At 39.0% G+C, this 27,054-nt stretch overlaps 1 protein-coding gene across 1 annotated transcript in view; it reads right to left on the minus strand.

Moving 5' to 3' along the window:
- Positions 1-27,054, minus strand: part of srl (sarcalumenin) — a 52,293-nt gene that overhangs the window by 17,502 nt on the left and 7,737 nt on the right. Inside the window, exons 3-6 of the mRNA XM_059978803.1 lie at positions 24,249-25,450; positions 18,309-18,434; positions 17,048-17,143; positions 2,709-2,741 (exon numbers count right to left, since the gene is read on the minus strand). Coding sequence (XP_059834786.1) covers positions 2,709-2,741; positions 17,048-17,143; positions 18,309-18,434; positions 24,249-25,450 — 1,457 coding nt within the window. The remainder of the gene's footprint in view (positions 1-2,708; positions 2,742-17,047; positions 17,144-18,308; positions 18,435-24,248; positions 25,451-27,054) is intronic.

A 27,054-nucleotide genomic window follows, 5' to 3' on the forward strand; every position in this document is an offset into this window, starting at 1 on the left:
TCTGAATCTGGTCTGGCCCAAGAGCTTTTGTCGTATTGATGTTGAGCAGTAACTTTTTGACACCTTCAACCTCAATTTCGATAGGAGGCATATCAATATATGGGCTGGGTGGTAGATCAGGAAAAGATGAAGGTTCCGTATCTTCCTTGGTAAAGACATTTTGAAATTGGTTTGCAAGAGCTTCTGCTTTCTCCTAGTCCTCAGTGATCAGGCAGTTATTCACCTTAAGCATCTGGACACCAGTATTGTCTGTCCATTTGGATTTCTTGTATCTCCAAAAATCCTTCAAGAATTGAAGAAACATGTTGTCTATGAGCACTCCTAATGGTACAGTTGACTTGCTTTTGCATTCTGGTGAATTTGTCCCAATCCAGTCTTGTACCACTTTTCTTGGCATGGATGTGAAATTTCTCTTTCTTACTGCAGAGATGTTTTAGTTTCACTGTGACGCACCATCAATAACTCTCGAAGACGGGAGGCGAACGATAGGCTTTTATTAGCAGCAAAACTGAGCACAGCATCTCGGAGACTGAGGGGGGGGGGGGGAAGCAGTGCCTCCAATCGCCTTTATACAGGGTCTGTGGGAGGAGCCACAGGAGCAGTTAGCAGAGGGGCGCGTCCAGACAGGTATACATAGTTTACCACACACTGAAAACCAAGGAGGACACATAGGGCCCTTAATGAGTTTATGAGGAACATGATTTGTAACAATATCATTTAGTGAGTCTCTCAGCCACACCCAGTTGTCTTCAACAAATCTTTTGTCTGATTGTAAGTTAAAGAAGTCTTTCTCAAGTTGTCTTGTTAAGTCTTTGAATTCCTCACCGTTTACCTTTCTGCAAAGGGGAATTTTACAAGGTGGTTTAGGAGGAACTTTAGTCTTTGTGTGCAGTTTTGCTTGAATAATAATGTGATCACTAATTCCAGCACTAGGTGAAACCTCTGATATTAAATCTGGATGTGAAGTCAGCAACAAATCTAAGGTGTGTTTTGGTGCCACTTGTACCATGACGTCTGGTAGGAAAAGTGACATTCTGAGACAGATGATTGTTCAGAATCAGATCAGCCAGGGCTTCCGGAAGAGCTCCTTTTGGTTCACTTTGTGTGCTGTCAGTCCAATCATTAAAATCACCCCCCAGGGTGATAAAGGGAGTGTGCGACAATCTGTTTATTTTGTAGGTGTTTGATTCAAGGTCTAAAAGAGGCCCGGACTTTGCATCAGGTGGACTATAAAAGCTCTCGATCTGTACCATCTGTCCCTGAAGTGTATCTTGACACCAGATTTGCTCAGAATCGTTGCCTAAGTCAGTTCTTTCAAAACAAGGAATAGTATTGTTCACACCAATAAAAACACCGTGTCCTTGAGAGTTTCTGTCCTTTCTAAAAACTTGGAGATGGGGAGGGAATATCTCAGCGGATTTATTTGAGGGATCAAGCCAAGATTCAGTCCCAATTAAAATGTCAGGATTTTCAGTTTCAATAAATGAATTAATCACAGCCGATTTTCCTTATATACTGCAGCAATTAACGATAGCAATTTTAATCCCATTACTTTTACTAGTATCCTTGCGAGCACTGTCTTTTTTAGTATTTCAAGTTTTATTGTAAGCATTACATGCATTTCTTTGTCCTTCAACATATTGAGAGTTAGTGTTAGCAGAAGGGGAGGGCTGGGGACTGCCATCATTTAAACTACCATCTTTTCCAGCAATGGTCTAACCATCTTTTGACTTCACACATTTCAACGGAGGAGGTTTCCTCTCTGCTGTGGGTGCTGTTGTATGAATCCACCCAGAAGCAGTTTTTTTTTTAGGGTTATTTTGGGTAAATGACCAGCACGAATTGGGCTGGATGATCTTAAATTTGCATGGTACCTTTCATCACAATTTGAGTCGTTACTCAAGGAAGCAAGGCTTTCAAAGGAATTACTCCTATGTCTTATGATCACATTGTACACTCTCAGACAGATACATATGGCCTAGGTACAAAATAAAATTACCTCAACACTTCTCAACAATGCTTCTCATTCTATATAATTTATTTTCCCATTCCAACCATCCTTAAAGATCCTCAGTTATTATCCCGTTCTCAATGTGAGAATTTCACCTTTCTTTGTAGCAATTACCCTTATATCACAATCATCCCTGTGTCATTCTGCAGCTTGTAAGTTGTACAATCCATTTTATAAAGTACAGCCCCATTGTGACAACTGCAATCCTCTGCCTTTCAAACCCACCCTCTGGTGTATCCTGTGACAAAATTGCTGTCAATTAAAATTTGTTTTAATAATAAATAGTTTACAATCAGAATTGATCCATTTTCAAAACTTTGATTGTTGGAAGGTTATGAAATTACTTCTTTAATTTTCATATATCAACAAATTTGGAAATTAGGTTTTCGCAATATTATGTGATTTCAAAGAAATTCTTCCACGCTGTTCAACTATTGGCCAAAACATCAAAGCATGTTACCCTGCGTACTTTGTAGAGACATCCTAGCAAGATCCTAACAGACAAACACCAAGAGTGGCCTGGAAATGTGACAGATGGAGCCTGATAGCAGAAACCATTGACTGCCAAAGACTTAAGTTCTGGCCACCTTCCAGTGGTAGTTCTCCAACCAAGCTGTACATTAGCTCAGTTGTCTGTAATTCTGTAATAATTAGGAGGTTGGACTTGAACATGCAAGAGGCAGATAATGTTACCAACCTTGAAATGAGGTCATGGAGCGTCCTGGATAGGCTGTTAGATGGGAGGGGAAGAAAAAGGCAGAGTGAGTGGAGTGAAGCAAAGGGTAAGAAATGAAATCAGTGAAGAGAGAGACAGAAAAAAGAAAAGAGATAGAAATGATGATGACAAAATGTTAAACAAATACAGGGAAAGAGGAAACGTTTGAGACATTAAACATTTTTTCCTCCCTAATACAAGATTAATCCATGTATCATACTTACATGAAGTTTGAATAGGTTTTTCTCAATAGAGCTAGCTATTGGGTTGAATCTGAATCAGAGTCAGGTTTATGATCACCGGCATAAATTGTGAAATTTGTTCACTTGAAGCAGCAGTAAAAATGGGCAGGTCCACAAGAATCCAACAGAAAATCAAACAGGAACGATGGGCAGCAAACCATTGTTCATATGTTTTATTTGCACAATTTGTCTTCTTTTGCACATTGGTTATATTTCAGTCTTTATAGCTTTCCACAAATTCTATTGAATTTCTTTACTTTCCTGTGAATACCCTCAAGAAAATGAATCTCCAGGTAGTATATGGTACTTTGATAATAAACTTACTTTGACCTTGATGAACACACAATGAGATAATTTAGATTTAGAGTATTGAGACTGCTCATTCCTCCACTAATTTTCCCTAGAATTTGTTCTCCGATTGACCCATCAATTCTTCCAATTTCTATTCATTAGGGCCACTTTAGAGTGGCTAATTTGCCTGTTCCTTGCAAGCTGTTGAGATGTGTGAGATAACTGCATCACCTGGAGGAAATCTACGCTATCAGAAGGAGCATGAGCAAATTCCACTGCAACAGTACTTGAGGTCAGCATTGAACTCAGACCGTAGACTCTGTGAAACATCAGCTCCATTAGTTATCTCAATGGCACCAGCTTAGCTATGACTTTGTACATTTTGGGGGATCCAGTGGGCTTTTTAGCCGCAAGGACTCAGTGGGGAAGGACAATAGTTTAGGGTTCTTCTGCTACTGGACAGGGAGGGGCTGAGATGCATAAAGAAATTCCACAGTTATTGTAGTGGTGTATCATCCCGCCCAGGGGCACAAAAGTGGCAACAGTCCTAAGCGTTTTAAAGAATGCAATAGAACAGTACTGAATGCATTGGACTATAAATATAAGAATGAAAGAGATGGTACAGTTTACTATTGTAAATGTTTTTATTATGAATAACATTTATTTTGGAATTTAAAAGTTGCTTCCCCACCCCCACCCCCGCACCTGCCGTTACACAACCTTTGCCTGAATACCACTTCTTTCCCAAGGCAGAACAAAGTAACAGTAGACTAACAGGTGATAACACAGTTTAGAAAATGACTTTAGAGGGTTTTATGTCAAGAGGTCATTGCGGGGTAGTTAGTGGGAGATTGTAGCCAGTCCAAGATGACCAGAATTACTAGTTCCATTGAAGTGAGTTTTAAGTGACCCTTGCACACTTTCATTTGTTGTCCCTCTTGCCTGTACTAAAGACCAGATTAAAATTGGGTCCAAGGAATTTTTAAACTTCCCATGTTGCTCCCAAAGATCATTCATGATTAAATCATATATCTACCGTCATTTGAATCTAGACAGCACAACTGCTGAAAAGGAGAAATGTTCCTGGGTAGCCCTGGCTTTCTATGAAGGCACAGTAGCTGTTGTTGACCAGCTGGACTTGATAGGGCCAATAATGTCATTTCTTTCCTCAATTAAAATGGCTAAACTAAATCAGCCATCCCCTCCGCCATCAGAATTGTGAATGAATAATGAACTCGTAAGCTACCTCGCCATTTTTTCTTTTTTTCTCTTTTTTCTCTTTTTTCACTGCTTAATTAATTTTAACATATATTTTCTTAATGTATAGCTTTTTTATTATGTATTGCTCTGTACTGCTGCTGAAAAACAACAAATTTCAGGATATATAACAGTGGTATTAAACCTGATTCTGTTCTGATGTGACCAACCTGTTTGGGAGGGATATTTACATATTAAATAGAACTAACATTGTGTTATTGTGCTAATTCATAAACAGGGCTGGAATCCTAATCCACAGCAGTACTGTTGTGATTACGCAAGGTATGCTTTGTTGATCCTTCCCTGCCATTCAATATGCAACTGTATAAGGCACCGCATTAGCAAGCTGCATGCATTTTTTTTCCCAGATATGCACTTACCAGAAACAATCAAGGCGTTGCAGTCAAGATGGGGATACTGGGTGAAATCCCCCTGCTGGCCTCCCCATCCTGTAAAGTCTTGTGTACCAGCACAATTTCTGCCTTCAGTGTGTACTCATGTCAACATTTACGTTGTTAACTGGCATGTCAACATTTAACATTTATAATGGCAACTTTCCAATGTAAACTATTTCCTGTCCCAGAGCAATTGTGGTTCTGGAGATTGGAGCATGAAAGTTTTGCAATCTCTCATTTAACTCAAATTGCCAGGTGTTTTTTCCCCAGCTTTTTGAGAATGTTTTTCTGTTTTCCTAGTCAATGAAAGATGCCCTTCACAATGGATCTATTACTCTTGAGCTCATTTAAATCAAAGAACACTTGTGGATGTGTCAACGATAACAATAAGATACATTACAACAGCAGAATCTAATATATTTTTAACAAAATCAGTTGTATGATTCAATCTCTTGCCTTCCCTGCATTGTTTGTTGAATTTACACTCAATGGCTATTTTATTTGGTATGCCTGCACACCTGCTCATTAATGCAACTATCCGCTGATCATGTGCCAGCAACTCAATGCATAAAAGCATGAAGACATGGTCATGAAGTTCAGTTACTGTTCAGACCAAACAACAGAATGGGGAAGAAATGTGATCTAAGTGACTTTGACTGTGGAATAATTGTTGTTGCTATGCAAGGTGATTTGAGCATCTCAGAAGCTGAGATCTCTTTTGGTTTCCACACACAACAGTCTCTCGAGTTTACTGAGAATGGTGCAAAAAGCAAAACCATCCAGTGAGCGGCAGTTCTGTGGGGAAAAATGCCATGTTAAAGAGAGAGGTCAGAGGAGAATGGCCAGACTGGTTCAAGCTGACAGCATTCAAATAAACATTTGTTACAACATTGGTGGGTAGAATAGAACCTCTGAACACACAACACTTTGAACCTTGTAGATGGGCTACAGCAGCAGAAGACTACAAACATACACTCAGTGGCCACGTTACTTCATACAAGAGGGAGCTAATAAAGTGGCCACAGAATGTGTATATGTAAGTCCTCTTTTCTTGAGAGTGTGACAGCCTGAATCCTCCTACTAAAGTGCAGTCATTTCTAACAAAAGTCATTGTGAAATAAGAGGAAATAAAATCCCTAGTTAATTGTGGCTTTGTCTATCTATACTGAGATCACTGTAGTTTTCATTGCTAATATCAGCTAACTTAGTATCAGACAGGTTTTCTTCCTGGTCAGTTGCATTTCACCTGATCTTTTCACCTACACAATCTGTCAGGGGACTTGCATTATTACCAATCTTCATTTTGATTTTAAAAGCTGTAGCTGTTCTCTGTGCAATCCATGGTTACAGAGACAAGAGTTGATGAACAAAGGATTCAAGAAATGTTGGAACTGAGGCAGATATGTGTATATATCAGTGGAATGAAAGAGTTAATGTATAAAGACCGTTTGATGGCTCTGGGTCTATACTTGCTGGAGTTTAGAACAATGAGGGGATTCTGATTGAAACTTATTGAATATTGAAAGGCTTAGATAGAGTGAATGTGGAGACGATGTTTTCTATGGTGGGGAAATCTAGGACCAGAGGGCAGAGCCTTAGAATACGAGAACGTCCTCTTAGAACAGAGATGAGGAGTAATTTCTTTAGCTAGAGGATGGTGAATCTGTGGAATTCATTGCCACAGGTGGCTGTGGGGGCTGTCATTGGGTATACTTAAAGCAGAGGTTGATAGTTTTGTGATTAGTCAGTGCATCAAAGGCCATGGGGAAAAGGCAGGATAATCAGGTTGAGAAGGATAATAATTCATCCATGATGGAACAGACTTGATGTGCCGAATGGCCTAATTCTGCTCCTATGTCATATTATCTTATTAATTATGGTTAACTTATTGATGGTAATATTACTTTATGTGTGTGAATTATATGTATTATGTTGTTCACCTTGGTCCCAGAGGAATGTTGTCTCATTTGGTAGTATATGTGTGTACAGTTGAATGACAATAAACTTGAACTTTTATATGAGCATTGATGCATGAGTTCTTCCATTATCATTGTCTGGATTGCTGTTTTTTTTAAAATTCTGATTGTTAAAACATATCCTTTGATTGCAAACATTGAGTCAGTTTATTCTTGGGCCTCCTCCTAGATCTAATCTGAAAATACACAATTTCATTGTTAATATTGTTAATACTTTCATGTGTGAGGCCAGAACATACTGTTACAGTTAGAGGTGAACTTCTGCAGAATAAAACAAAGTGTTGGTTATAGTCACATTCAATTAAATGAGTGGAAAATAGCAGAGTTGTACAGGAGGATTAACCAAAATAACCCACAACCTGGCAATGAAAGGAAAGTGCACCAGAAATAAAAGTTAAATCATTGCTTCATGTGAAGACACTAGAAACTGGAGGCCAAATGGATTTCCTTACAAAGCTGAGTGAAAATGAAGACGGAGAGAAAAGAGAAGGAATTGAGCCCAACTCCTGCCCTCCTATCACGGATGTCAGTAGTGGACTCAATGCACAGCACTCTCATTCAGGTCTGGTAGGATGAGGAATACCTTCTTCACCCAGGCCATAAGACTACTGAATTCCCAGTCACCACTCAGGTATCATCATGTATGAAGCACCAGTAGTGCATACTGTATAATTTTGACTTGTGTCATTAAATGCACCTTATTATTTGTTAATTTATTTGTGGCAATAATACCTTTGTGTTGTTTGTGCACCTCGATCCAGAGGAATGTTGTTTCATTTGGTGGTATATGTATACGGTTGAATAACAATAAACTTGAACTTAAACATCTTTATTTACTGCTTCACTTCAAGGAATTGAGTACAGAATCTAGGCTGGCCCAACTTCAGGACATAGGAACCATGACTTCTGGAAGTATCATTCCTTGAATGAGACATTAAATCATTCAGGCACAACATTTTTGAGGGCAGTATCCAATTGACTACCCAAATAATTTCCGAGGGCTGTTCAGTGTGAAACATGCTTTTTGTTAAACTATGCACAACTAGATACATGGAATTTTATTCACAAACATGAATACACAAATTTGAGTCTATGCTAGCTCTCAGAACAATCCTGTTAACTGAATTTCACCACTTATTTTTGAGTAATCTATTCTCTCAGAAATTGGTATTGGTTTATTATTGTCACATGTACTAAGATACAGTGAAAAGCTTGTGTTACATACTGTTCATACAGATCAATTCATTACACAGTGCATTGAACAAGGTAAAACAATAACAATGCAGAATAAAGTGTACTAGCTACAGAGAAAGTGCAGTGCAGGTAAACAGTGAGGTGCAAGATGACAATGAGGTAGATTGTAAGGTCAAGAGTCCATCTTTTCATATTAGGAAACCATTCGATGGTCAGATAACAGTACAGTAGAAGCTGTCCTTGAGCCTAATGGTATGTGCATTCAGACTTTTGTATCTTCTTCCCACTGGGAGAGGGAAGTAGAGAGAATGTCTGGGGTGTGTGGGTTCTTTGATTATGTTGGCTGCTTTACTAAGGCAGTGAGAAGTATAGAGTCCATGGAGGAGAGGCAGGTTTCTGTGATGTGCTGAGCTGTATCCACAACTCTCTGCAGTTTTTTGCAGTCACAAGCAATGCAATTGCCATACCAAGCTGTTATGTATCTGGACAAGATGCTTTCTATGGTGTGTCATTAAAAATTGCTATCAATGGGAACATGCCAAATTTCTTTAGCCTCCTGAGAAAGTAGAGGCATTTATGTTGTTGGTCCAGGAGAGGCTATTAGTGATGTTCAATCCTGGGAACTTGAAGCTCTGAACTCTCTCAACTTCAACGCTGTTGTGCACCATCCACCGCCCCCACCTTTCTGAATCATTGACCAGCTCTTTTGTTGACAGGGTGAAGAGTTGTTGGCATGACAAAACCTCAGTAGTCTCTCCAATTCCTTCCTGTACTCTGACTCATCGTTTAGAATGATCGTGGCAGAGCGGTTGCTGCCTATCCTTACTGATTGCAATCTGTTGGTCAGGTAGTCTTGGATCCACTCTGAGGGTCCAGAAGTTAGTAATCAGTTTGGTCCTCATATCTAAGAGAAGGATGTGCTGGCATTGGAAACAGTCCAGAAGAGGTTTATGAGAATAATCCCAGGAATTAAAGGGTTAACATATGCCCATTAGATGGCTCCGGGCCTGCAGTTGCTGGAGTTTAGAAGAATGAAATGAGATCACATTGAAACCTAATGAATATTGAAAGGCCCAGACAGAGTGAACATGGAGAGGATGTTTCCAATAGTAGAAGAATCTAGGACCAGAGAGACAGCCTCAGAATGAAAGGTCGTCTCTTTAGAATAGAGATGAGGAGGACTTCCTTCAGCCAGGGGGTGGTGAATCTATGGAATTCATAGCTCCATAGCTGTGGGGGCTAAGTCATTGGGTATATTTGAAGCAGATGTTGATGGTGTCAAAGATTATGCGGAGAGGCTGGAGGATGGGGTGGAGAGGGGAAATAAATCAGCCACAAATGAATAGCGGAGAAGACTAAATGGGCCAAATGGCCTATATCTGCTACTGTATCTTATGGACACACATTTGTAGAGTCATAGAGCACTATAACGTAGAAATAGGCCTTTCAGCCCACTAGTCCATGGCAAACCTGTTCTATGGAGTTTGCTTATAGCATTGAAGATGGAGATATAGTCAATAAACAATGTAGATGCATCAGAGCTAAATGTAGGGCCAGGGTGATGGCATCCACCATAGACCTGTTCTGGCGGTAGGCGAATTGCAGTGGGTTGAGGTTGTCTGGAAGGCTGGAGTTAATGAGTGGCTCCCACATACCCATCAATTCTTCTCTGACTCTTCTACCAGCCCTCCACACACTATGAGTTATTTTACACTAATGGATTAAGTTACCAGCACATCTTTGGGACATGGAAGGACCCAGAATCAACATGATCATGGAGAGGATGCAAACTCCACAAAGACAGCACTAGGGGTCAGGATTGAACTGGGATCACTGGAGCAGATACTGCTGCACTACTGGTAGAATTCCTAGGGCATCTTTTTAAAATTAATGTAGTAGTTCCATAAATTGGGGAAATTTTTTTCATTGCTTAAACCTTAAAACTTACAATGAAAAATTTACTCCTATATATTTCTTACCATCATAATCTGTATAACTTGTATGTAACAGGGAGTGATTATAAACATGATGTCCAGTTTTAGTGAAAACTAAATATTTATATATTTATTTAAATAAATATAAACATATTTGTTTAAAATATATTTATATATTTTAAATAAAAATTTAATTAAGAGGAAAGATCAGCTGGATGCCAGTGGAGAGGAAGGAGAAAAGGGCCAGAAAAAATTGAGGCTATCAGGCAAGAACTTGGAAGCATAAATTGGAAACAGGTGGTCTCAGGAAAACGTACAGAAGAAATGTAGCAAATGTTCAGGGATATATGCATGGGGTTCTGCATAGGTACATTCCAATGAGACAGGGAAAGGATGGTAGGGTACAAGAACCATGGTGTACAAAGGCTGTTGTAAATCTAGTCAAGAAGAAAAGAAGAGCTTATGAAAGGTTCAAAAACTAGGTAATGATAGAGATCTAGAAAGGTGTAAGGCTAACAGGAAGGAGCTTTTTTTTCTTTTTCAATCTTTATTAAGTTTTAAACACATATACATAGCAGTCATAATAGTACAAAGAGAGTGAGATTACATTATTGGTTATTAACACATGTTGATATAAGCTATAGGAAACACCAATATAGTTGACCTCCTAAGCTCTTAATATAAACATGATATAAAGAAATAAAACAATAAAAAAACAAAGAAAAAAAACCCAAAATGAAAAATCAAAAACAAGGTAAACAAAACAAAACAAAACTAAACAAAGCTGGGCTGATTAGGAAGGAGTTTAAGAATGAAATTAGGAGAGCCAGAAGGGGCCTTGAGAAGGCCTTGACAGACAGGATGAAGGAAAACCCCAAGGCGTTCTACAAGTATGTGAAGAACAAGAGAATAAGATGTGAGAGAATAGGACCAATCAAATGTGACAGTGGAAAAGTGTGTATGGAACTGGAGGAGATGGCAGAGGTACTTAATGAATATTTTGCTTCAGTATTTACTACGGAAAAAGATCTTGGCGATTGTAGGAATGACTTGCAGCAGATTGAAAAGTCTGACCATGTTGATATTAAGGAAGAGGGTGTACTGGAGCTTTTGGAAAGCATCAAGTTGGAAAAGTCACCAGGACTGGATAGGTTGTACCCCAGGCTACTGTGGGAAGCGAGGGAGGAGATTGCTGAGCCTCTGGCAATTATCGTCACATCATCAATGAGAACAGGAGAGGTTCCAGAGGATTGAAGGCTTGCGGATGTTGTTCCCTTTTTCAAGAAAGGGAGTAGAGATAGCCCAGGAAATTATAGACAAGTGAGTCCTACTTTAGTGGTTGGTAAGTTGATGGAGAAGATCCTGAGAGGCAGGATTTCTGAACATTTGGAGATGCATAATATGATTAGGAATAGTCAGCATGGCTTTGTCAAAGGCAGGTAGAAATTTTTGAGGATGTGACTAAACACACTGATGAAGGTAGAGCCATAGATGTAGTGTATATGGATTTCAGCAAGGCATTTGATAAAGTACCCCATGCAAGGCCGATTAAGAAAGTAAGGAGGCATGGGATCCAAGGGGACATTGCTTTATGGATGCAAGAACTGGCTTGCCCACAAAAGGCAAAGAGTGGTTGCAGATGGGTTGTATTCTGCATGGAGGTCGGTGACCAGTGGTGTGCCTCAGAGATCTGTTCTGGGACCCCTACTCTTCATGATTTATATAAATGACCTGGATGAGGAAGTGGAGGGATGGGTTAGTAAATTTGCTGATGGCACAAGTGTTGGGGGTGCTATGGATAGTGTGGCGGGCTGCTACACAAATTTAACTCTGTGGTTGAGAAGGCATATGGTGCATTGGTCTTTATCAACCATGGGATTGAGTTTAAGAGCTGAGAGGTAATGTTGCAGCTATATCGGACCCTGGTCAGACCCCACTTGGGAGTATTGTGCTCAATTCTGGTCACCTCACTACAGGAAGGATGTGGAAGCCATAGAAAGGGTGCAGAGGAAATTTACAAGAATGTTACCTGGATTGGGGAGCATGCCTTAAGAGAAATGGTTGAGTGAACTCGGCCTTTTCTCCTTGGAGCGACAGAGGGTGAGAGGTGACTTGATAGAGGTATACAAGATAATGAGAGGCATTGATCGTGTGGATAGCCAGAGGCTTTTTCCCAGGGCTGAAATGGCTAGAATGAGAGGGAATAGTTTTAAGGTGCTTGGAAGTAAGTACAGAGGAGATGTCAGTGGTAAGTTCTTTTACGCAAAGAGCGGTGAATGCATGGAATGGGCTGCCGGCAGTGGTGGTGGAGGCGGAAACATAGAAAATCTACAGCACAATACAGGCCCTACGGCCCACAAAGCTGAACTGAACATGTCCTTTCCTTAGAACTACCTAGGCTTACCCATAGCCCTCTATTTTTCTAAGCTCCATGTATCAATCCAGGAGTTTCCTAAAAGACCCTATTGTTTCCGCTTCCATCACTGCCAGAGGCAGACCATTCCATGCATTCATTACATGCTGCGTAACAAACTTACCCCTGACATCTCGTCTGTACCTAACTCCCAAGCACCTTAAACTATGCCCTCTTGTGCTAGCCATTTCAACCCTGGGAAAAAGCCTCTGACTATCCACATGATCAATGCCTTTCATTATCTTATATACCTCTGTCAGGTTACCCCTCATCCTCCATCGCTCCAAGGAGAAAAGGCCAAGTTCTCTCAGCGTATTCTCATAAGGCATGCTTCCCAATCCAGGCAACATCCTTGTAAATCTCCTCTGCAATAGGGACTTCTAAGAGAATCCTGAAGAGGTACATGGAGCTTAGTAAAATAGAGGGCTATGGGTAAGCCTAGGTAATTCTAAGGTAAGGACATGTTTGGCACAGCTTTGTGGGCCAAAGGGCCTGTATTGTGCTGTAGGTTTTCTTTGTCTCTATGTTTCTAAAAAAGGACCAAAGATCTGAAAACATTGATAATGGTCTCTTCAGTTGCTTGCCAAGATGTTCTTTTTCATTATATGCAGCAGTTTTCACATCTTCCAATGCTCCTAATAAAATCCTGATCACAGGGAACTGATCTTGCCTCATGGTGGTTTCCTCACTTGGCTTCTTCACAATTCTCTATATTGCTTATGCTTAGGATTCCAGACTGTTGAAGAGCTTGTCCTAATCATTATACTGTTTCCTTGTTTTAGAGTACTAAGAGATGTATTTTTGTTTTCATTTCATTGGCCAAAAAACTTGCGAAGTTCAACATTCATAATGTATATAGAAAATTGTGTCAGCTTTTGTTAGGTTGTGTGTTTTTTTTCCTGGTTCATTGATCTAATAGAAAAACAGAGGGCTATAGGTAACCCTAAGTAATTTCTAAAGTAAGTATATGTTCAGCACAGCATTGTGGGTTGAAGGGACTGTATTGGTTGATTTTCTATGTTTCTATCCACTTTTGCCATCATTTCCCAATCAGATACCCTCTTTCCAATTTAACTCACTCATTTTGCTGAGGTACATGGAAGTGATATAAAATGGTTTGCATCTGGTTTTATCAAATGCAGTTGGTAAAAATTACTGAAAAAACTCAAACTCCAGGCTTTTCTCCTGAACAGTCTTCTGTTAGCTGAATATTATAACCCAAGTGATACTATAAAGGTAGCAAAAAGTCCCACCATGTCATTATGTTCCTTGACAGCCTGACCTAACCTGGGCTGGATGAATATGAACATCTTATTTCAGAAGGAGCGCTTATAAAACATCTCATTCCTATTCATTTTTATTGTTTCTTTCATAGCTTTTCAAATACAGAATTTGATAGAAATTTATTTATTTTATTTATTTAGAAACGTAACATGGAACAGGCCCTTCCAGCCCAAAAATCCACACCACCCAGCAACCTATCTAATCCCTAGCCTAATCACAGGACAATTTACGATGACCAATTAACCTACTAACCAGCAAGTCTTTGGAATATGGGTGGAAACCAGAGCACTCAGAGGAAATCCTCATGGTACACAGGAAGAACATACAAACTCCTTACAGGTGACGTCAGACTTGAACTCCAAACTCCAACAGTCAGAGATGTAATAGCATCGTGCTAAACGCTGCACAGTGGTGTCCAATAATAGTTGCATTATCTATAATTTCTTGTCCACAATAGCTGGAAACTGCAACTGCTTGCCACTTTGGGTTATGTTTTACCAGTCATATCCCAAGGTGAGCTGGGTTTCACTGTTAACTGTTTGTAAGTATACTCTGTTAATTTGTAGTGCTCAGGGATGCACTAGATTTAGCATAGACAATATAACCTACTTGGGAGCAGAAGTTGAACCAACTTTAAACAAAGCTACCTATTTTTGCATTGAATATGTTGAGAAAAAGACTTTTGACTACTGTGCAGTCCCTTCCTTACTATCCCTTACTTACTTCCTTACTTCTCTTAGCATCATCCTCTGTTCCAGCTTCATTGTAGATGCATCTGTATTATTGATCATTCTCAATCAAGGAAAAATGGAGGGCTCTGTGGGATGGATGGGTTAGATGATCTTCGACAGCATTGTGGGCTGAAGGACCTATACTGTTCATTCCCTCTGATAGTAAATTCCAATGAAGCATTTCTCCTAAATTCCATTTGTGATCCTTCAGTAATTATATTACATCTACTTGCCCTTCAGTTGGATATTTTCTTTCCCTGTTTCTATTAATTTTGAAGTCTGCTTTCCCATCAATGATTTCATTCTTTCCTTAAAGACTATACATTACTATACATTTTCAACATCAATGTGTAACTCATTTTATACCCTCTCTAGTGTCTCTCTACTTTCATAATATTCTGACTAGGACTGCACACTCTTATCCAACACTTAACACACATTTTGCATGACTTCTACACTTTTTATCATTTCCTTCCTGAAATGAATCCATGTGCTTTTCTGTGGACTTGCTAATTTTTGTTACTACTAATATATGTGTATTCTGACATCCTGTATTTACCTTGCCATTCTTGATTTAACAATTACTATTTGGATTTTTTTCTAACAAGTTATAACCATATAAATTAATTTTAGCTACTTGCAAATTTTGTAAGTTATTTTTAATACACTTTAATTTGTCATGGTGTTGCTTAGAATTGGTTGTAATCATCACTGCCCCTACCAAAGTTATTTAAACATGCTTTAATTTGTCACGGTGTTGTTTATTATTGGCTATAATCATAACAATCCCTAACAAAGTCTCTCTCCATCCAATTTATAATCCTCACAAAATTAAGAAATTATCTATTTAATGTCCAAATTATTAGTAAATTGTAAACAATTGTGGTCCATTAATTGGAAAACACCTTCAATCTTCAGTCACAATTAGCCATCCTTTATCTGGATGTATAAAATGATAAAAGGCATAGATCGAGTGGACGATCTGAGACTTTTTCCCAGTGTGGAAATAACTAATATGAGGATGATTGGAGGAAAGTATAGTGGGGATATCAGAGCTAGATTTTTACACAGAGAACCCCATTAGGGACATTTAAGAGATTCTTAGATAAGTACATTGATGCTAGAAAATGTGTGGGAAGGAAAAGTTAGATTGATTTTAGAGTGGGTAATAAGGTTGGTACATCATGGGCTGGAGAGATTGTGCTGTATTGTTCTATGCTCCATCCACGTTCTAGATGGATCATCAAGCTAACCAGCTATCTCTTCTACTACTGATGCCAAAACACTGAATGCTATGACCTTATTTTTTAAAGTTGCATATAGTACCTTATCAAATGCTGTCTGTGAATCTAGATATATTACAACTGCATTATTCTTGTCTACTGTTATCTCTTCAATGACCTCAATAAATTTGGTTCTACGATTTCTATATCACTGCCTTTGATTTTATCTTGATGACCTCACCTCCCTTTCATATTTTGGTGCCCTTACAATGCTAGAGTTCATATTTCACTTTTAAAGCAAAGTAAGTATCCGAGAATGATGGAACCTAATTTCAGGGTAATGTGTAACTGGTTAGAGTTAATATGCTGCAACATTCATAAATCATCTAATCAGATTATTTCCTTGGAACTACTTCACTTCAACCATTCAGTTCTTGAACCAATCAACACAATTCTAATTACTACAGTTTATCAACATTAACTACTTGAAGTACATTGCACTAAAGTGGAATGGCCTTTGGCCAATTTTAATGCAATGTGATCAGAGTGTTGATAAACTCCAATGATTTGGCTTCTTTAATTGTGTTCTTCCTTGTAAAGGTTGTATATAATTCATGTCTAATCTGTGTTTTTCTTGTAAATGTTGCTTTTATGATACTGTGTGTCTGTGATACTGCTGCAAGTAAGTTTTTCATTGCATTTGTGCATACATCTACTTATGCAGATGACAATAAACTTGACTCTGACTTCGAATCACATCAGTAGTCTTATAAGCAGTTATCAAATATGTATTTTATTTTGAGAAGATTGTGATAAGTTAGTTAAATTATTTAATAGTGATTGGTATAATAATCATCCTATTCAATATAGAATCATAAAGCATACAGCAAGGAAACAAGCTCTTTGGACTAAATCATCCCTGCTACCAGGATTCCCAAATAAGCTAGTCCCATTTGCCTATGTTTGGCCCATATCCCCTTAAACCTTCTTTTAAACATACCTGTTCACATACCTTTTAAATGTTGTTATAGTACCTGTCTCAACCACTTCCTCTAGCAGCTTGTTCCATCTATTGAAACAGTCTTGCAGAATAGCACTTGCTATTAATTCTTTTTCACTTGGCTTTATTTTCAATAAATTAATTATTGTGTGCATGACATCAATGACCTTTCACATTCAATTTGCTCAGTTTTCTGCTTTCCTTTTAATAGTATTGACTTCAACTGTTAAAAGCATAGGGCAGACAGCAGGTATTTCCAATAGGAATATTAATTATTGATTTGCTGCTTTAAATTGCTGATAAGGCACAGCTCCCCACTTCCATTCAGATTTCATGTACTCAGATTTTTTGTACATGAGCGCTCACTGTATGCTTTCCTACCTGTAATTTCATGTTGTCTCAGTTCATTGTATTTGTATGCTTGCTCCATAGGTCTGATAGCATTGTTGTATATCTTCCGTAACCGCTGCAGTACACCTGGTAATGAAGGACAGACAAAAATAGGTGAAGAGAACAAGAATACATAGAATGCAGAACAGTTCATTCTGTTGATAACCTTGCCTTTTATAATGACCATTGGCCTTCCGTTAAATTTTACCATATCAGTCTGCACAAACACTCTTTCATTCCCAGTTAATTTAATAATCTAGAAAATTGTTTAATTTGGTCTTAGTTTATTGTCACCTAGGTGCAACGAAATCCCTTGTTCATGTGAAACTCATACTTTAAACAGTTTAAGTGGTGACAGTAGATATATTACAACAATAAACACAGGACAACAGAAAGCACACAGATTGTAGAGCAGTCTGAAGTAGTGCAAAAGGAAATGTCAAAATGGAAATAACAGTATTATTGAGAGAGATTGTGTTAAAAGTGTGAGAACACGTGAAAACAAGATGATTGGTTTAGAAGTCTGATAGTAGTGGATAAGATTCTGTTCCTGAGTTTGGACATCTGGGCTTTCTAACTGCTGTATCTTCTCCCCGAAGGTAGAAGAGAGAAAGGGAATGGCTGGGGTGGTAACTTCTTTGATGATACTGTTTCACTTCCTGAGGTAACGCCCCATGATGATATACTGAATAGAAGGAAATGATGAGCCTGTGATGGACTGGGCTGTGTTCACCACTCTCTGCAGGTTCTCTCTGTGAAATGCAGAGCAGTTTCCATATCAGGCTGAGACACAACCTCTCAGAATACTTTCTAGAGTGCATTTGTTGAGGTTTGAGATACTTCTGGAGTACATGCCGAATCTCCTCAGACACAAAAGAAAGGAAATACACTTACACGCTTTCCTGGTCACCACACCAGTGTGAAGGGATCAGTTGAGATTACTGGTGATATGGATGACAAGAAGCTCCATTGATGAGAAGAGGATTGTGTATTTTTAGGATGTTGCTTCATCTGACATTCTCAGAAGACTTCTCCTCTCCAGATTACAAAATGATTCTAAACTCCCCATAAGTTAACCTACTGCACAGAAGTGACAGCAGATATAAACACTCCAATAGGATGCCAGAGGCTGAAAATATGTTTCTATTCATGAATTACTGAGTGGATGGGGACTGGGAATGTTCTCAAAAACAATGTTGTTTAGGATCCCCAGTAACAGAATCAAACATGACCCTTGTAACAATTGACCTACCTGAGAAATCATCAGTTGTAGTCTTTTCATTCAACCGAAGTGTTTTGTCAATGTGAGATCGATCTCTGAAAGGTAGCTGCAACAGAGACTCCTCCTCTACTTCCACATCAGCCTCATCTCCTTCATCTGCAGGACAAAGAGTAAGGACTGAAGTGCTGCTGTGAATTTCACATGCCCAATTACAGGGTTTTGTCAGAATAAATTCAGATAATCAATGAGTTGTACTCTCAGTGGCCACTTTATTAGGTACCTCCTGTATCTACTAAAGTAGCCTCTGCGTGTATGTTCATGGTCTTCTGCTTCAAGGTTCAATGTGTTGTGCATTCAGAGGTGCTCTTCTGTACAACACTGTTGTAACACATGGTTATTTGAGTTACTGTTACCTTCCTGACAGTTTGAGCAAGTCTGACCATACTTCTATGGCCTCTCATTAACAAGGTATTTTCGCTCAACTATTGGATTTTCTCTTTTTGTTTTTCGTACAATTCTCTGTAAACTCTAGAGACTGTTGTGTGTGAAAATCCTAGGAGGTCAGCAGTTTCTGAGATATTCAAACTACCCCTTTTGCCACCAACGATCATTCCACTGTCAAAATCACTTAGATCATATTTCTTTCCCATTCCGATGTTTGGATTGAACAATAATTGGCATGATTTCCATTAATGGGCAGGTATACAGGTGTTCTTAAGTGCCCATTGAGTGTAAATGTTCAGTTTAAACTCACTGCTGTTCACTTTGTGCGTTGAGCTTCATTTGCTCTGCTGGGACTATTTGAAGGTGAGGATGAGGAAGGGGTAGAACAAGGCCAAGTTTTAGAAAAATTCGCCGTAGTAGCCAAAAATGTTGCTTGGTTGAGAATTAGTCCTCATTACTTTGCAAATTCAACTCTTATCTTTATTTTATTTTTATAAAATGAACCAGATTTATCACTTTCAGTCAATATAAATAGAATCAACACTTGATCAATCTCGGCTGTGCTCAAAATGTTCGAATCTTACAGGGCTCTCTTCACTTCTCCTTTTTAACCCTCCATTCCAATTATTCTTTCCATTGAACATTATCACTCCCTGGTAAGGATAATGCTACCTTAGTAACTACGTGGTCATTCCTTCTGTGTGAGCCTGCACTGCAAGTGATATTGGACTATTTTACCTTCGAGAGATTGAACCTATCCTATATAGAGAGGAGTAAACAGTCAACGTTTTGTGACCCTGGGTCTTGGCCTGAAACATTTATTGTTTCTTCTTCTCTGTGGATGCTACCTAACTGAGTTCCTCCAGCATTTCGTGTGTGTTGTTTTGGATTTCCAGCAAATGCAGAATCTCTTGTGATTACAATAATCTTGCCATTATTCTTCTTGATTCAGCCGTGGTCCCTGGAGAATGTGCACTTCTGCCTTCAATATTCATGCTGCATGAAGATTAAATATCATTGCAATTTTTAATTTTGTTATGCTTTTGCTGTAGGTATGCAGCTAGGACAAATTAAATCTGCAGATACAGTCTTACTGCTCACAGTCCTTTCCTCTTAATGGTGGAATGAAAAAGTCAGAAATAGAGTAAACAAGTTTGGAGATTGCTCTCAGGAGACAAACATTTGTTGAAAATCTTGGGTCTGTGCCTGTGCCTTTAATTTACCCTCTGCAATAATGAGCATGGATCTGTTTCCATTATTCCACCTTTACCACCCCATGAGTGATTTCCATCAGACTGATGGGCTTTGGAATGAAGTTGAAATGTGGTAAACTGTAAGAGTTGTTCTACCTCTGATTCTTGGAGACAAGGAACCCTAAAACTTCACTGTCCAGTTATATGATTCATATTTGTAACCTTTGGAAACATAGTTCCAAATATTTAAATAAAGATTAGTTTTATTTGTCACAGGTAAATTGAAACACATGGTGAAATGTGTTGTTTGTGTCAATGACCAACAAAGTCGAAGATGTACTGAGGGCAGCCTGCAAGTGTCTCATGCTTTTGGCATCAACATAGAATGCCCACAATTTACTAATCCTAACTCTCATGTCCTTGTAATGTGGAAGGAAAATGGAGCACCCAGAGGAAACCCACACAGTCACAGAGTCACAGAGAGAATTAACAAACTCCTTACAGACAGCAGTGGGAATTGAGTGCTGTGCTACCTGCTATGCTATTGTACTGCCTGAGATGGGTCAGGTGTTGATTCTATTTACATTGACTGAAAATGAAAAATCAGATTTATTTTTAGAAGAAAAATGTGAAAGTATAAAAGTCACATTCTTTTACCAAGTATACTTCAGTCTGCATATACTGTAACTCAGCTCTACTCCAAAATATTAATTTCTGAAAGAAATCTATATTAATGATATTAAATAAAACCTACCTCTGACATCTACCCTATAATTTCCTCCAAATGCCTTAAAATTATGTCCCCTTGTATTAGCCATTGACACCCTGGGAAAAGATGGTGCGTGTCCACTCAATCTATGTCTCGTATCATTTTGTGCACCTCTATCAAGTCACCTCTCATCCTCCTTCACTCCAAAGAGAAGAACCCTAGCTTGCTCAGCATTTCCTCATGGTATGAGTTTCTCAATCTCTTTGCACTAAAAGCAGGTAAAGGAAGACAGTGTTAATCCAGCCTTTTGTTGGCTAAAATGAGACTATATTTAGAATTATCACCTCTTCCAAATTGGCCACTGCTGTAACATGATTAAAATGAGTAACTCAAGAAGATACATGTCCCATCACTTTGTGGCACAGTACTGGTGCCCCCAAAACAATACACTTCTTGCGTTTGTGATAATTCTGATCTTTGAGAACTTATGCACTCTAAATTCAATCACATCTTTTGGCTATTTGCCAAAAACTGCTTGACAATGTTCATATATCTCATAATGCACTTCGAAAACACTTAACAATTCATTTGATCAGGTTAAATACACAAAAGGCCCGAAACATTGATGCTGCCTGATTTGCTGAGATCCTCCAGCATTTTGTGTGTGTTGCTCTGGATTTCCAGCATCTGCAGAATCTCCTGTGTTTAGACCAAACTGTCTGACAATATTTAAATAGTGAAATAAGCATTGTCATCCAATATGTGAGATACATCCACAAAACAAAATGAGTGAGAATAAAATATCATTCAATTATTGCAGTTGCAGAAAAACTGGGACAAAGGAGGAAATGAAGGAAATATTCAGCTGCTTGGGTGGTACCAGTGGAGAAAGAAACAGAGTAAACATTTTAGGTCAATAACCTTATATCAGCTGTGAAATGTTAATTCTGTTTGACTCTCCATAGATATTTCCTGCTTTCAGCATATTATGCTCTATGTTAAAACTTTAGTTATCTTTAATGCTGGCAATTTCAGAATCTTTGGTTTGAGTTTAATCTGTGATGGTTGGGGTTCCTCATGCCCATGTTTCTATTCTCCCATTCTCATCATTGTTTGTGCAGGGTTTCAAGCTAAGGGCACATGGAGAATCTGACAAATGGATATGTTGTTCTAGCATGAGATGTAATGCTCTTGGTTTGTAATTAAGCAATAATTTTTTAAAATACTATCAGTTTTCTCACACTATAATATAAGTGAATATTACTCGCCTTATCTTTAAATGTTCTGCTTTTATATCTGTGGTTTGCTTACCTCAAGAATATTTGATGGCATGATATGGACGGAGCTTTACTTTGTTTCTAACCTATGTTTAGCTGCCCCACAAAAGTTTGATAGGCTGGCATAAGATTTAGGAGCAGAATTAAGCCATTCAGCCCATTGAGTCTGCTCTGCTATTCCATCATGGCTGATTTATCATTCCTCTCAACTCCATTCTCTTGCCTTCTTACCCTAACCTTTGACCAATCAAGAACCTATAAATATACCCAATGACTTGACCTCCACAGCCATTAATGATTTAGATGAAGGGATTAAAAGTAACATTAGCAAATTTGCCGATGACACAAAGCTGGGTGGCAGTGTGAAATGTCAGGAGGATGTTATGAGAATGCAGGGTGACTTGGACAGGTTGGCTGAGTGGGCAAATGTATGGCAGATGCAATTTAATGTGGATAAATGTGAGGTTATCCACTTTGGTGGCAAGAACAGGAAGGCAGAGTACTATCTAAATGGAGTCAAGTTAGGAAAAGGGGAAGTACAATGAGATCTAGGTGTTCTTGTACATCAGTCAATGAAAGCAAGCATGCAGGTACAGCAGGCAGTGAAGAAAGCTAATGGCATGCTGGCTTTTATAACAAGAAGAATTGAGTATAGGAGTAAAGAGGTCCTTCTGCAGCTGTACAGGGCCCTGGTGAGACCCCACCTTGAGTATTGTGTGCAGTTTTGGTCTCCAAATTTGAGGAAGGACATTCTTGCTATTGAGGGAGTGCAGTGTAGGTTCACAAGGTTAATTCCCAGAATGGCAGGGCTGTCATATGTTGAAAGATTGGAGCGACTGGGTTTGTATACACTGGAATTTAGAAGGATGAGAGGGGATCTGATTGAAACATATAAGATTATTAAGGGATTGGACACACTGGAGGCAGGAAGCATGTTCCCGCTGATGGGTGAGTCCAGAACTGGCGGCCACAGTTTAAGAATAAGAGGTAGGCCATTTAGAACAGAGATGCTGAAAAACTTTTTCACCCAGAGAATGGTGCTCTGCCCCAGAAGACAGTGGAGGCCAAGTCTCTGGATGCATTCAAGAGAGAGTTAGATAGAGCTCTTATAGGTAGTGGGGTCAAGGGATATGGGGAGAGGGCAGGAACGGGGTACTAATTGTGTATGATCAGCCATGATCACAGTGAATGGTGGTGCTGGCTAGAAGGGCTGAACGGCCTACTCTTGCACCTACTGTCTATTGTCTATTGCCATCTGTGGCTAAAGAATTTCCTCCTCTTCTCTTCTCTAAAGGGACACTCTTGTATTCTGAGTTTGTGCCCGCTGTTCTTAGACTCACCCAGTATTAGAAACATCCTCTCCATATCCACTCTATACAGGCTTTTCAATATTCAGTAAGTCTCAATGAGACTCACCCTTATTCTTCCAAACTCCAGCGATTACAAGCCCATATTAAGACTCTAAACAACTATTGTCGTTTACATTAATGGAAAGTGATAGGTGACACAGTGGGGCACTGAGTAGTGTTGCTGCCTCAGAGTTTCAGAGTCCCAGGTTCAACCCCAACCTCCAGTGCTGTCTGGAGTTCGCATGTCCTCCCTGTGACCTCTGGCCTTTCCCCAGCTGTTCAGGAGAGGGAGCTTTACCTCACTGTAAAATTAGCTGTACTTCATAGAGGAGTGTTATGCAAACACAACCATATCACCCATAATTTTGATATACATGAAATTCAGATTACAGCTGTGTGGAATGAGCTTCCTGTAGAAGTAGTAGAGGCCAGTTCAGTTGTGTCATTTAAGGTAAAATTGGATAGGTATATGGACAGGAAAGGAGTGGAGGGTTATGGGCTGAGTGCGGGTAGGTGGGACTAGGTGAGATTAAGAGTTCGGCACGGACTAGGAGGGCCAAGATGGCCTGTTTCCGTGCTGTGATTGTTATATGGTTATATGGTTATAAAAGGTTGAATTTGGATTTACTTGGACTGTTCAGGTCATAAATATTACCTGATTGTGCTGTTAGTGTAATGATAAATGTCTAATACAGGCTATTCAGTAGCATAGGACAAGCAAGGTCACACAGAAATCATGAAGTCATGAATCATGGGAATTTTTTCTGATGTTATGAATGAACCATTACAGCAATTATTAGTGAAGTTAGGGACATCAACTGCAAAATCTTTAAATGCAATTGCATTCCATTGGTCAGTCTCACTCCATACAGTTGTGTTAAATTATTTTGAGGGGTGATGCCAAAATAACAATTAAATTCCAATGGATGAATGTTAAACTCTACAAAACTATGAATGTTCATTTGACGGTGTGATATGGCAAGTCCTTGCTGACTCACCATCTTTCTCCTGCTCCTGCATCTCAGAAGACAGCCTTGTGTTCTCACTGATGCTTTCAGCCACTCTTCCTTCAGATTCAGAAGCCTTTTCCTTCCCTTTTACATCAGACTCTTGGAAGGGAACAGCTGCTCCTTCATCAGAAATAAAACCTGCTTCAGTAATCTCATCCTGCCCAATTTTTACTCCTTCAGTTTTTTGATCCATCATTTGCACTTCCTTTGCAAATGTTTTGGTGTCATCTCCTCCTTCATTTGATCCATTGCCACTGTCACTTTTTGTAATTGTTTCAGTCTCCTCATCTTCAGCATCTTCAGAACCTACCTCATCAGCTCCATTCTCCTCCATTTTATCCTCACTTCTCTCACTGTTTTGGCCCTCTTTCACAGATTCATTCTCTTGAATATGAGCTTCCTGTTCAGAATATGCTACTTCAGTATTTTCTGCCTCAATATCCAGCACTTCCCTTTCCAGATCTTTGATGCTGTCTTCTTCTCCTTCACTTTGTGCCTCATCAACTTCATTTGAAGGGTTTTCCTTGAGACCTGGCTCACCATTGGGATTTTCCTCAGGCTGTCTACCGTCTTCATTCTTTTCAGTTTCTCCATCAGGATCAGGTTCAGGTTCCAGAACCCCATTATGTGTTTGCTCTCTTAATTTTTTTTCCTTTCCATCTCCATGGATTTCATTTACAGTATTTTCCATCAATTCCCTTGATTCACTTTCCACAGATGGAGTTATTACGGTGCTGTTGACACCTATTTCTTGAGATTTGCTGATGTTATCATTGAGAATATTTTCATTGTACTCAGTAGTGCCAGAGCCTAAATTGTGACTTTCTTCTTCCGATTCCCCATTATCATTCTTGTTATTTTCATTACTTTGATGTTCTTCATCTTCTTCTGCTGTTTTAATAACATGTTTACGTGTGGTAGCACACCTTGAACATGCTGATGCACAGCTGTCAAAGTGTGATTGACCGTGTTCCCATGTACTGGATCCTTCTGTAGGACTGGATGATCCCAAATTTGAACTGTCATCAAATGCTGAGTCAGCATACCCTGGTGGCCTACCATCCACAGCTTGCTGTATACCATTCATAAGCTTCTCATCATTCACATCAACTCTTGGGTTTGAGGCCAAGGCACTGCTCCCTGTAAGAGTGACAACATCTTCACTGTTGGGTTTGGTAAAGTCTTGGATTCTAAGTGATCAGAACCCACAAGGTTAGAGGCAAATTTTTACTTGTGACATTGGAATTGAGGAACATTATAAGTCAGTTATTATGTCAGCTTCTTTTTTGATTTCTTTTCAATAAATCTGGTTCTGGGGATATAACAAAATAAATATTGAAAATATTATTATTTATGGGTACAGAATGGTGCCAAAAGCTATTGTAGGGAGATCAAACAGTGTAGACTTGACTTCATTAAAGGGGAAATCACTTATTCTGCAGAAACCGCAAAGGGTTATGTGCAAATGTGTGCATCCCTTACTGATCCAAATTCTTTTGTGGTTTTCCTGCAATATAATTAACAAATTAGTAGCAAAAAATAAGATCATTAATTAATAAGAAACCCCTCATATTAAGTCACAGAAGATGGTGAAACTGTGGAATTCATTGTCACAGACAACTATGGAGGTCAAGTAATTGGGTATAGAGTGGATTCCAGTTAACTGCACCATCTGATAATCGGGGCAGCCACTTATTTGGGACAATGCTTAAAGAAGGAAAAACTAATCCAGAAAATAGTCAGAATTCCTTTGTTTATTTGGGACTGTATTTGCCACTTCATTGGGCCAGGAACTATTGACGAATAGTTTCTAACTAGCATCAGTTGCATGCATTTGTGTGAATGTTAGACACTACACCATGCTTAGAGTAAACAGTTAATAGCATTAGTTGCATGTGTCTGTGTTTAAAAAGCAGTGATTTTTGTTATGCTAGTTGTCTAGAAATACACAGTGAGACAATTCAGAAGTCTTTTGCTCACTGTCGTTTCAAGCATTTAGGCTTGGAGATGCCAGAAATGGTTGGGATTAAAACTGAAATGATTTCACTACTTCAACAAGTTAGGAACTATGAGGTATTTGAAGGTAGTGGCAGTTATCTTGAATGTTACAGTGAAAGTGAAGATTTGGGGGATGCTATCATTAAAGGAACTATATGAAGGCAGTCCATATCTGCACTGGGTGCCTGCCCTGATTTGTTCATTTGCTTCAATCAAAACAATACTGTAGCTCACACAGGATAAATTCCTCCATCGATAGCTATTAGGAACTAATACCCAGTTTTATAGTACTGTAGTAGTATTGATAGTGTTCAAATTTGTTCAGTATTTCACTTAAATACATAATTTGTTACCATTTGTCTTTTTTTATACTTTTTTAATTATTTCCATGAAACTTCAGCTAATTGGGGTAGTCACTTAAATGGGGCAAAATGTACTGGTCCCCATTGTGTCCCATTTACTGGGATCCACTGTATTTAAAGTGGAAGGTGAAAGGTTCAGAGCTTCAAAGATTATGGGGATAAGGCAGAAGAATGGGGTTAGGAGGGATAATAAATTAGCCATGGTGGAGCAGGCTTGATGAGCCAAATGGCTTAATTCTGTTCCTATGGTTTTATGGAATGTCATAGTCTAGATGACTAGTCAGGACAATTAAAATCGTGGGAATATTTTTGTAAATATTTATCAAATATTCCAAATTAGGTGTGGAGAGTTGGCTCTGTGGTTCATTTGTTCCAAGTACTGATGAATAACACAGAGATGACCTCAAGATTGATGCCAAAAGAAGCATTTTATT

This window comes from Hypanus sabinus, chromosome 9 (assembly GCF_030144855.1).
Source record: "Hypanus sabinus isolate sHypSab1 chromosome 9, sHypSab1.hap1, whole genome shotgun sequence".
NCBI classification, from domain to species: domain Eukaryota; kingdom Metazoa; phylum Chordata; class Chondrichthyes; order Myliobatiformes; family Dasyatidae; genus Hypanus; species Hypanus sabinus.